The 11665-nt window shown below is 43.9% G+C and overlaps 1 protein-coding gene across 1 annotated transcript in view; it reads left to right on the top strand.

The window, feature by feature from the left end:
* Positions 1–11665, top strand: part of LOC121611868 (dedicator of cytokinesis protein 2-like) — a 94073-nt gene that overhangs the window by 65103 nt on the left and 17305 nt on the right. The window contains exons 27-34 of the mRNA XM_041944582.1: positions 7748–7846; positions 7957–8051; positions 8881–8959; positions 9059–9159; positions 9457–9515; positions 9836–9984; positions 10270–10355; positions 10621–10777. Coding sequence (XP_041800516.1) covers positions 7748–7846; positions 7957–8051; positions 8881–8959; positions 9059–9159; positions 9457–9515; positions 9836–9984; positions 10270–10355; positions 10621–10777 — 825 coding nt within the window. The remainder of the gene's footprint in view (positions 1–7747; positions 7847–7956; positions 8052–8880; positions 8960–9058; positions 9160–9456; positions 9516–9835; positions 9985–10269; positions 10356–10620; positions 10778–11665) is intronic.

Raw genomic sequence — 11665 nt, 5'->3', positions numbered from 1 at the left:
ATGCCCTGCTGTGTGTGTGTGTGTGTGTGTGTGTGTGTGTGTGTGTGTGTGTGTGTGTGTGTGTGTCTGCGCTGACCCTGGCATGGTGGTAGACCCAGTGAAACTTTGGCAGCATAAAAGTGTCTACTCCCGGGAGCCGAGCCAGGACACGAACAAACACACACACATTTGAACACTCAGAAACACACACTCTTACTTCTATCAGTCACTTTATTTATATCTTTGCTTTTCTGCCTGAACACAGTCTACTATTGCCTCACTCTCTCTCTGTCTCCCTGTCGCTTTCCCTCCCTGGTAGCTTCACCTCTCTCTCCTCTCTGAGCTGTTTCGTCGCTGTCCTCCCTCTTCTCTGCCCCACTTTAGCCTCCCTTGCCGTTCCTTCCTCTTCTTTTCTCTTCATCTCTCACACTCACCTCATCCTCTGTGGTTGACTATCCCAGCTCCCACCCTCCTCCTTGCTCATTCTCTTTCTTCCTCGGCTCCTGTTCACGCCAGCTGAGGGTGTTGACTTCTTTCCCGAGGCAAACGAGACAAAAAAAACAAGATGAGTTGAGTAGAAAGTGAAAATTAAACACCACATGACATCAGGTTCTAATTACGCCTAATTATGAGTGCTTTGTCTTTTGTGCCTGGCAGGAAGTATGTGTTTGCAAATTAATTTCCTCATTTGTCATGCATCAGGAAAGATGAGATTATTAGCTGCCATTCGCTTCTTTTACAGGCATTTGACCTTTAAGTTAGAAATCAGAGTAGATTTAATTCAATTAAGGTAAGATTATGTTAGTGTTAGCAGTTCTGAAATACATGAACGCTAATGAAGCAAATAAGTAAAACTGTTGTGTGGCTTATGTAACTGTGTTTTGAATTATGGCAGTCAGTGTGTGTGTGTATATGGACAATGAATTATTACCCGTCTGGGTGTGTGTGTGGGGTGTGGGTGTGTGTGTGTGTCCCCTGAGTGGCCTCTTGATGCAGCATGTGAATGTCCCTACCGATCCCTCTCCCATCTGAAAATAACCGGTGATGTATGCGCCACTGCAAAGTGGTTGACTCACCTTGCATTGTGTTTCAGTTGACCTCTGGTGTGCAAAAAGGTGTGTGTGTGTCTGTGTGTGTGTGTGTGTGTGTGTGTGTGTGACTGCATTTGCACGCATTACATAAGCAGCCAGGGTGCAATGCAACACATGGGGCCTTCAAAAATATTACATGTGTGCACAAAAACATACAAGCCTGACAAGGCATGAAGCTGTGAGGTCTCGGTAATTTGATTTTGGAGTAGAGGATGAGAAGAGAAGCATGTCATTCACATGTCTCCTCTCCTCTGCTCTCCTCTCCTCTCCTCTCCTTCACTCTCCTCTCCTCTCCTTCACTCTCCTCTCCTCTGCTCTCCTCTGCTCTCCTCTCCTGTCCTCTCCTCTTCATTCCTTTCCTCGTGACCCCTCTCCAGCTCTTTGCGTACTCTTCCTTATTTGTATCAGCTGATTGCATGTCTTTGGACATGACTGGGAAATGGGAGCCGCAGGACACATTGATCTTTTTCTGAAAAGTGAACAGGCATACATGTTCACATACACACTGGAAAGCAAACAGCCATGCGCGCGCATAGACACCCATGTTACCGCTCTCTCTTTCTCAGCCTCAGACAAACACACACATACACAACAACAACAACAACAACTCTAATTACACCTCTGCACAATCCATCTCTCTCTTTCATCCCTGCTCTGCTTCCCCACATCAGCCCCCAGGTGTTGCGAAAACGTGTGTGAGTGTGTGTGTGTGTAACAGAGGGGGGTCAGAGATGAGCATGTGTCTGTGAGGGTACAGTGAGGAACGCTGCAGGCTTCCAGTGAGACTCTGTTTTCTAGATGCTCTATTTTGAAAAACGATGAAAAGCACAGTTGAGAGCAGCGTAATGAGTTGCCACCTGGGGTGGGGGGCACTACAGAAGGACAGAGGGGGAAGGAGACGAAAGGAGATGGTGGTGAGGGCCTGAATGAAGTGCTGTGAACGGCATCATTGGACCTGATATGAAATGATTAGAATGCATGATTGTTGTCACCGACTGAGCTTTAAATTGCACCTCATTTTTTCTTGTATTTGGCTCTGTTTAGCTTTGTGAATGGCTTCCTGTATTTCTACCTGATTGTCCTGTAAATGTACAAAATGTGTCTGATATTGGCAGTTTAAAAGGTGAGAACACACAAGTAGATGCCAAAATCATCCACGTGCACCTGGTGGATTACTTTGCTCCACTGTTTCACACAATTGAGTGACAGCTGTGACTAACATGCCAGAAACATTTCTTTGTGTTCCTTTGACAGATTAAACCCTAACGCTTTAAGTATTTAAATTAGGGCTGTCAAAGTTAATGCTTTAATGCTCTGTCTTAATTTAAAATGAATTATATGTTAATTATATTTAATTGCATTAATTGTGTTTCACTGTTTATCCCACTGGGCATCTCTTGGGTATAATGAACTTAAAACAGAGCATTCAAACTTGGCGACATAAAGTGAGTCTATGTAGCTTTAATAAGTTTTGAAAGAAATGAAGTAGTATGTTTATTTCTAAAGCACCTTTCAAGAACAGACTTCACAAAGTGCTTCACAATTGAAGACAAAAAACAACACCAACAAAGGAACAGAGCAACAAACATTAGAAGCAGACATCCAGCTAAAAACAAAAGACAACACAAATTCAACAAAAGCGAGTCAAAACAAATGGGTATTGAGCTGCTTTTTATAGGTGTCCACAGTGTCCACAGATCTTAGGTCCAATGGGACGCAGTTCCAGAGTTTAGGAGCTACAGCCTCAAAAGCACAGCCTCCTTTTGTCTTGAGCCTGGAGGGAAGAATAACCAACACACCCTGATCAGAGGACCTCAGATTCCTCCTGGTATTATATGGCTGCTGCTTCTTCTCATATGGCTTCTTTGTCATTCTCCCAAGTGAAAAGTTAAATTCACAGGAAACTAAAAGCAGTTTGCTGTATTCAGATCACTTAGGGCGTTTGTTTATTGGCTAAAGTTGCTAAAGTTAGGAGACGTGTATTTGTTCTCAATTTGCGACACTCTTACAGTATGTTGTAGCATGTCTCTGCTAAACATGTCAGTGGTTTTATCACTTTGTTGCTGCTACCAGTGTGCTACAATCACTGATAATGCTCCCTGCATACCTATTGACAAACCCAGGGTTAGGACAGAAGTAAGCAAGCCTCAGCAGACGGCGGTAATGGCACGTTTATATGCAGTACACTGATTCGTGTCAGAAACTGGCACAGGCAATGTGACAAGGAGGCGATGTGACACCAGATATTCACTGAAAACCAAACAATGCACACAATTGAACAATGAGGTGTGGAAATTAGCATTATTAGCAGATGTGTGGCAGGTGTGCTGCGGAGGTGTTGAAAGTGCGAGAGAAGGTGATGTAAGTGGTTGTCAGCTTTAGGAAGGGGGAGAACCTGTGAGCATGTAGACCAGCTCTTATAGCCTGTACGGCCAGGTCAGCTGACGGCCCTCTGTGTCAGCCAGTTGGCTGCTGAGATTGGCCAGGGCAGCCTCTAAGACAGCAGGAGGGGCATCATGTATCAAAGGATTTTACTTTTCAGCAGCGTTTGCCAGGAAATATGTGTAGGAGATACAGGAAAGCCTGAAAATATGGTCCTTGAAATGTCCTTGGGAAAAACACTTAAAACACTGCTCATCTGCAAATCACCAAAACCACACCGGCTGCTGCTAGCGAAGGCAAAATCCACAAGCCTCTGTTACATAAAATTAATTTCACTGTAATAACTCTCCATCAAATCCTACGTTTGTATCTTGAGCGGCATGCTGACAGTGGACAGACCGCTGCAGACCGATGTCGGTCTGTGGTGTGCGCCACTGATCTCTTGCTGGGCTGGGTGCTTGCAGCATGTGTTTCCTGGCTGAAAACCCACTTCTTGTACTGCATCTTATTCCAATGCAAAAAAGCCATAGATAGCAGGCAGGTAACGCCAGCTGAGTTAAATTTCTACACAGAGCTTTCACATTCAGACTGTGAAGGTCGTACAAAAGCGTTAATGTTTTTTTTTTTTCTTCTTTTTTTGTTCCCCAAAGCTGTCAAATTATTTTAAAATAGTAATTTGCCACTGAAAAAGCTTCACATTTACATGGTCTAATATCGTCAGTCAGGGGGTGCAATTGTTGACCGTGACCAACTCAAATATCTCTGCTTTCTTTGTCAAAAGAAGTGTTCAGTTTGGTTCTGCCGCCACAGTAATGTCGCCATTGCAGAACACATAAATCAGCAGTGAAAACTATCTATATTCAGACCGCTGCCCGAGGGGTTGAACACTTTTGATTTTCATGACCCTGTCACATTTTGCCTCACTCCACCCTCCAGGCGAACTGGATGTTAGTTTGTTCAAATGACAAAATCATCATTATGCTGTTTGTTTGGAGCGTGATGAACACTGCAGCTAATAGGGGTCCCTAGCTGGAATTAAATAGAAATCGATTTTTGTCATGTCATGCAGGTGCTTTTCCAGGTAACTGCCGTTGTGATGCAACTCTGAAATTACAGCTGTTAATACGTTATTAACGAGAGTGGCCAGAGCAAGAGGCTGGGTGGATGAATAGAGGGAAAGTGAAGGAGGGAGGAGGAGGAGGAGGAGGAGGAGGAGGAAGGGAGAGAAATCCCAGACCTCACCAGCATCTGTGTCCTGTTTTGTCAGTAATCTCTTCACTGTTGCGTAAGGCCTTCGCCTCAACAAGCCCTGAGCTCTCTCTCTGTCTCTCTGCTTGTCACACACTCTGTAGTTGTCAGTACTTTTATCAATACACACAATGCTCATACGCTCCCATACGTGTCTGCACGTCATGCAGCGTCTTAATGGAGCAGGTTCATGTGCTGGGCGGTCTACGGTCAGATTTTTGGCCCTTTGAGCGTCTGTGTTTGTGTGTGTTTCAGATGCCGTTAAGGGAGATTGAGAGCATAAGTCCTCAGAGAAGACCAATTACGCTGAAGTAGGGCGACATGTGACCTACGCTGCACACAAACACACCATCAGGCACACACACAAACACAGTGAAACCAGAAAGTACTCAACTGTGGAGTAGTTTTGGTGAGTGGGTGTGTGTGTTCTTAATCCTATTAGTGATCAACCATTACACGCTAAGGAGGCAAGGAGGGAAGAGGGAAGCAGAACGAGGAGTAGAAAGATTCAGAGTTAATTTACTGTAGTATAATTACATCATTTAAACGCTTGCTATCTCCCAGTATTTTTCCATGTTGAGTTTTATTATGAACAGCAGTGGATTTTAGTGACTAAGGCAAAACAGATCTAAACTTGCATCCTCATTTCAGTCAGTCTTACGCGGGGTACTTACTTCCTACTTTGGTGTGGCACAGAATTGATCTCCCAGCACCTTTAAGGGTGGATCATGTGATGGGAACATGAGGAGGGGAGAGAGATTAAAGAAGAGAGTGTGCTGACAGGGTCTCTGGTGTCACTGCATTGCAGTCCAACTGAAAGCACTTCCTTTATTCCTTCCAGTTTGTGTGTGTGTGCTTTTATATTTTCTGCAACCCTGCACGTGCTGAAAATATACCTTTGTTTGCATCCATGGCTCCAGAAAGTGTGTTTTCTTATCGGTCTGCGGGCGAGCACGCGTGCACGCCCCGCTCATTTTGATCGGATGAAAGCTGTCAGCACGTCAGATGCCATTCATCGTTCATCTTCAATTAGCCATCCATCAACCTTCATCTCTGTCTCATGTCTCCCCTTTCCGCCGCCACCTCTGGAGGATGATTTCACACGAGCTCTGGCAGGCGTACCTGTTCATCTGCCACGTTTCTGAAAAAGGTTTGCTCGCTTCATTCCAACGATTAAGCGCAGCAGAGGAAAGGAAAGGGAAAAGGAAAACCTTGTTAACACAGAAGTGACTCGAAACAGGGCGTAACCAAAGACATCCGGCTCCTTGTTGGTTGTTAAGACTGTACTCTTTATGAGTCAGAATCCTCCTGGGGTCCACCAGGTGCTCCGACCACCCTTAGGCTCACCCTGCTGGCTTTCATCGGTGAGAGGGTTGTGCCTGCTCGTTTACAGACAGCTCCTAAAATGACAATAAAGATGGCAGATGGAAAAGAATTAAAGGAGCTAAATAAACAACAGAAACAGGGCCGCTTTATGTTATATAGGTCATTTGCCATTTTCCTGTTTTTTATGTGTCTTTCCTTCCCAATTTTCCAGATAAATGTTTAATTTAAGCTTCAGCTTGTTTCATTTTGGGTTCTCAACAGGTTAAAAAAAAGGGCAGAGTGAGAAATGATTAAGAAAGTCAGACAGGTGGAGTAGATGGAGAAGAGGGAAGTTAAAAAGTGCGGATAGTAAATGACTTTGGCTTGACTAACCAATCAATATTTTAGCACTCTAAGGGATACTATCATATACCGATTATTTTTCCATCCATGCCACTGGTTATTTCTGTTCTCTTCCGGTCAGTGCCGTTCAGGTTTTGCCCTTTTCTTCTGTTTTCTTCTGCTGCCCCTCTCAGTGACTTCCCCCTCTCAGCCTCTGGTTGTGGGAAGGTTGGTGCTAAACTTGCCATGAATTTTGTACTTTAATCCAGCTCAAGGAGCTTTTTCTCTGCATAAGTGGTTTTCACACAGACTTCGAACTTGTTTAAAACTTTTTTTTTTTTGCCCATCCTCATCTTTCATGTCTGTCTTACTTTCACAGTCATAGCAACGCTTGCTCCTTCTCCCTCCTCCGCCTCTCGAGTCTCCTCATTTTCATCTTCCATCTCTAATTCTCCCTATTACTAGTCTCTCTCTGTGTTTTTGTGTTCTCACTTTGGGCCATATTCAGACTTAAGTGGACATACTGAGGAGTTAATATCTCATTAAAAACAATCTGCAGTATGTAAAATTAGCACCAAAGTAAAAGTAGAGTGGTTGCTTCTAGCTGTTACCCACATCTACTTGTGAAATCTGGAGTTTTATATGTTGTGTTATGATTTAAAATTATTTTTTGATATCATGTTTTTAATTGTGCCATAAAATAAGACTATAATCTATCTTGTGTGTGGCTGCATCTTCTATTTCACATTCTATGCCTTGTATTTGTCAAAATTACCTCTCTCTTTCCTTGTCCCATGTCTGTAAGGTTGTCTTCTCTTTCTTCCCTTAAAGAAGAAAAAGCTTTTTTTATTTGTGTTTTATAGCAATTCACAATGTGTTTTGAAATCTTGCGGGGTGGCAGAGGGCCACAATGGAAACTATAGAATATGATTTAAAAAACTGCAGAGGCTGCCAGTCTTCCTGGCAATGCTTGTGTTTGTTTATAATAATTATGCTAATATGTGAATAACATTGGGGCGACGGCTTGTTGATGCATACGGCATCTTTAAAAATAACATCATGTCAATTTTCCTTGCTCACAGCGATGCCCTTGTGTTCCAGGTCGTGTAGGCAGCATGGGGTGATGTTGACGCTGTTTGGACCTAAGCATAGTTTGTGGCTCAAATTAGCAAATGACAGAAGAGGTTTTCTTTGAAACCCTCTTCAAGCAGCCGACATGGTGCAGCAACAAATTACCTAAAGAGATTTAAATGTCATTGGCTGTAGATGTATAGCACTCAGTTTAAGAGCAGTTGCACGGTGCCCAAAAAGTAATGGCATGTCACTTTCTCTCTCTCTTTCTCTCTGTCTCTCTCTCACTCACTCACTCTCTCTCACACACACACACACACACACTGTAGTCCAGAGTGGTAGCATGCATGACAGCTATCCTCAGCCAGATGGATGATCGTCACTATGCTACATACATAGAAACCTTCAGTGGAACCACTGATCTAGTGGTAAGTACACACACACACACACACCTGTAGATGTCTTAAAACTATGTCAGACTGCATTGAATGAAGATATAGTTATACACACACACACACACTTCTCATGTTCACTGCAGGACTTCCTGATGGAGTCCTTCCTGCTTTTCAAGGACCTGATTTGGAAACATGTGTATCCCTCTGACTGGATGGCCATGATCATGGTACAGAACAGGTACCATACTGCAATCATACACAGTCTGCTCCTCTCACAGCGTAGGCCAGCTCTACCTCAGCATGGCCTGCTGCTGGGACACTGGGGCTTGGCGAGTATGAACTTGAATTGCTGATATTCGCAGACACTCGAGCGTCCGCACAAACCCACGCGGGGATAAGTTAGAGATAGTAAAGCTGGGATCAGGGCCGCGATGATGAAAAAGGCTGATGTGACAAATGTGTTTGTGTGTGTGAGCTGATAGAGGGAAAGCCATGGGTGTATTTTGTGTGACGTAAGCTAGAGGGGGAGGCTGAGGGCTGTGCTGGACGAAGAGAAAAGGCACATCAGTAAAAGGGAGATTTAGGCAGAGGAAAAGGCAGGTTGATAAGGAGGTTGCAGACGGGGGTTTGGGAAGAGATATGCATGTGGAGAGAGGGGGAAAAAAAGAAAACAAGGGGAGGCCGGGGAGAGGGACTGCCAGTCGACTCTGAGTAACGATGATATATAGATAGTGTTTGGGCAGAAAGGCTGGCAGCAGATTTGCTACTCAACTTTAGAAATGCACAAAGTCACAACTCACTGTGCACACCGTGATAAGTTGCTGTCATTGTGACAGAAGTTTTGAATCCGAAGCAACGTTACTGCCTTTTCCGAAACAACAAAGCTGTGAGCTAGAGCTGCCGTCATAGCTGAAATTCTTTGATAAACTACAAATAAGCAATCAACGCACCACATTAGGAAGTTATTTTTTGCAACCTTGGTTTCAATTTTACTTGTTATGACTCGAGTTTATTGGCGTATTTTGCTTGGGTCTGTGTGATAAACGTGTGCGTTTCTGTTCGGTTAGAGTGTTCCTGAGAGCCATCAATACCTACGCAGATACAATGAACCAAAAGTTCCTCAATAACGACGACTTTGAAGAACAGGTGAGTGCATTTGCCTATTTTGCCTTGTGTATTTCGCCTGTCCTACTTCTAACATAGATGTGTGTCCTCTCTCTCCACGTTCCCCTCTTCCCCATCTAGTTATGGAATAACTACTTCCACTTGGCAGTGGCGTTTATTACCCAGGATTCTCTGCAGCTTCAGCATTTCTCGCCAACCAAGAGGAACAAGATTCTGGCCAAGTGAGAGAGGGGCCATATAACTTCCTTATGTACCACACCCGCGCTCTTCTATTCTAATGAAACACTTAGCGATCCGTGATCTATTTCCATTTACTGTTTACACTCCCACTGCCTATAAAACCCACACGGTGCCTGTACATAGACATTCACTTTTAGTTCATGTTGGGGCAGATTAGTGCTGCTTTTCCACCATGCTCTCCAGCCTCTAAAGGTGAAATTAATTGTATTGATTGTTCATTGTTTCGAAGCTGAAGTGCTCTCTCTCCATATATTTTCCTCTCTCACTCTTTATTTCAGATATGGGGATATGAGAAGACTCATCGGCTTTGCTATACGTGATATCTGGTACAAACTAGGTAAGAAAATCCAGTTTATATAAGTGTGGTTGCCTTGCCGGGTGCGAAGACACATGATTACCCTGATATTAGGAAAGACCTGTGTGTGTGTCTACACTTTCACTTTCACCTCACAACCAAGTGTCAGTGGCGTTTCTTATCGGTTACCATTTACACACAGACAGACATCAATATATCATATCACTCTATACAAAACACTCACATTCCTGTATATACTGAAGATAAGAATTGGAGTTCAGGTGGAGGAGCAGGTGGTGCGTATGGGGAGGTGGTATATCTGATTTTACCCTTTTGACTTTCTGGCTCTCTCTCTCTTTTAGGCAGTCACAAGATCTGTTTCATCCCCGGCATTGTGGGCCCCATCCTGGAGATGACTTTGATCCCAGAGGAGGAGCTGAGGAGGGCCACCATTCCCATCTTCTTCGACATGATCACTTGTGAGCATGTGCACACCGGAAACTTCAGCAAGGTAAACATACATGTGTGGGCGCATACAGAAATGTGTGGACCTCACAGTTACATTTACATTTACACACACACACACACACACACACACACACACACACACACACACACACACACACTCCTCCATCGCTTACCCGTGACTCTGCACATAAAAGTAAAAGAGACACCTTAATTATGCTCGCATAATTGATTTCTTCTTCTATTCCTCCTCTCATTTGCTTTCTCATCTCCCTTTGTTCTCCCTCTTTGCTTCCCCTTCCTCCCCCTCGCTCGCTGTCTTCTTCTGCAGTTTGAAAATGAGATCATTCTGAAGCTGGACCATGAGGTGGAGGGCGGAGGAGGAGACGAGCGATACATGCAACTACTGGAGACCATGTAGGCCCAAGCATTAGAACATGTCTGAGAAGTATATAAATATGTACATAAGAATTACATTACAGTGATACTATTAAAAGAATATGATATACATTTATACAAAAATGGTTAAATTATTATCTTTGCTGTTGTCCCAAAAAATAACCTGTTCAAGTGGATTTCCTGCTAACCCACAAAAAAGTTCACGTGTGACACGTGCCAGTGGTCTCTCAGGAATACAGTCACAAAATTCTCTAATGATTAACTTGCGGGCGCTGTCTTCCAGCCTGCTAGACTGCGCTGCTGAGAAACTCTCGCTGAGGCCGCAGGTGCAGCACTTTGTCGCCTTGGTGAAGGGACTACTCATTCGTCTCCTTGACTACCGCACCGTGATGAGCGATGACAGCCGCAACAACCGCATGAGCTGCACTGTCAATCTTCTGGTACGTCCCGCCTTCTCTGAAGCTTAGTTGCCCGAGTTGTCCCGGCCTTGTCCTTTTAATTCCCTTCGCCACAACAGCGTGCTTTCTGAAAGGGGCGCCAGCCTGCATGGGTACAGGACTGAGTAGGAAGTTGCTGTGAGCCTTTCCTCACTAAGAATTTCTTTTTTGTTTTGTTTTGTTTTCTTCATGTTTCATTGATGCTCTGTGACTTTTTTAAAAGTCTCCCATGTGTTGTGGATCTGGCATTCGTAACCATGGATTTGCACTTACTGACACTAACCTTGTGATTCATGTACTGTATTTTGTAGCTTTAATATTGATCCCCACAGCAAAGAGGTGTTGATCTCAGACGTGCAGACGGCAACACCGGCGCACCCACATCAATGAACTCATTATTAATTGAAAGACTAACGTAAGAAGAGACTAGTACACTAAGTGAGTTTGTTCCATACAGACGTCGGTCTGTAATCTATTCCATACCCAAAGAGCCTCACTGATTGAAGAGTTCATTATGAAACACCGATTTTATGTCTTGTCTTTGTATTCCCTTTCCACATTTAATTTGTGTGCTGATTGATCTAAAGGAAGAGATTCATCTCTGTGTCTGGTCTCTGACTGTTTGCAGGGGGTTGCATCAGCTCCTGTCTGTTCCGCATCCTTTTTCTTATGTGATCTCCTAATCAGGTTCACCCCCACAGTATTCCTTTGGTTTAGTAACAGATCACATCTGCCCACCATACGATCTCTCCACAGCAGATTAAATCATATAATTCTTCCTCTGAACCCTGTCTTCCTTGTTTTATACGTGTTGTTTTTGTTTGGATGCTTTCCTCGAACGTTTGTTAGTCAAGACGTTTCTCTGAGACACTAACATTTATGAGACTCACT

This window comes from Chelmon rostratus, chromosome 9 (assembly GCF_017976325.1).
Source record: "Chelmon rostratus isolate fCheRos1 chromosome 9, fCheRos1.pri, whole genome shotgun sequence".
In the NCBI taxonomy this organism is placed as follows: Eukaryota; Metazoa; Chordata; class Actinopteri; order Chaetodontiformes; family Chaetodontidae; genus Chelmon; species Chelmon rostratus.
Note: the sequence above shows the minus strand (reverse complement) of the source record. Positions and strands in the feature narration are given on the sequence as shown.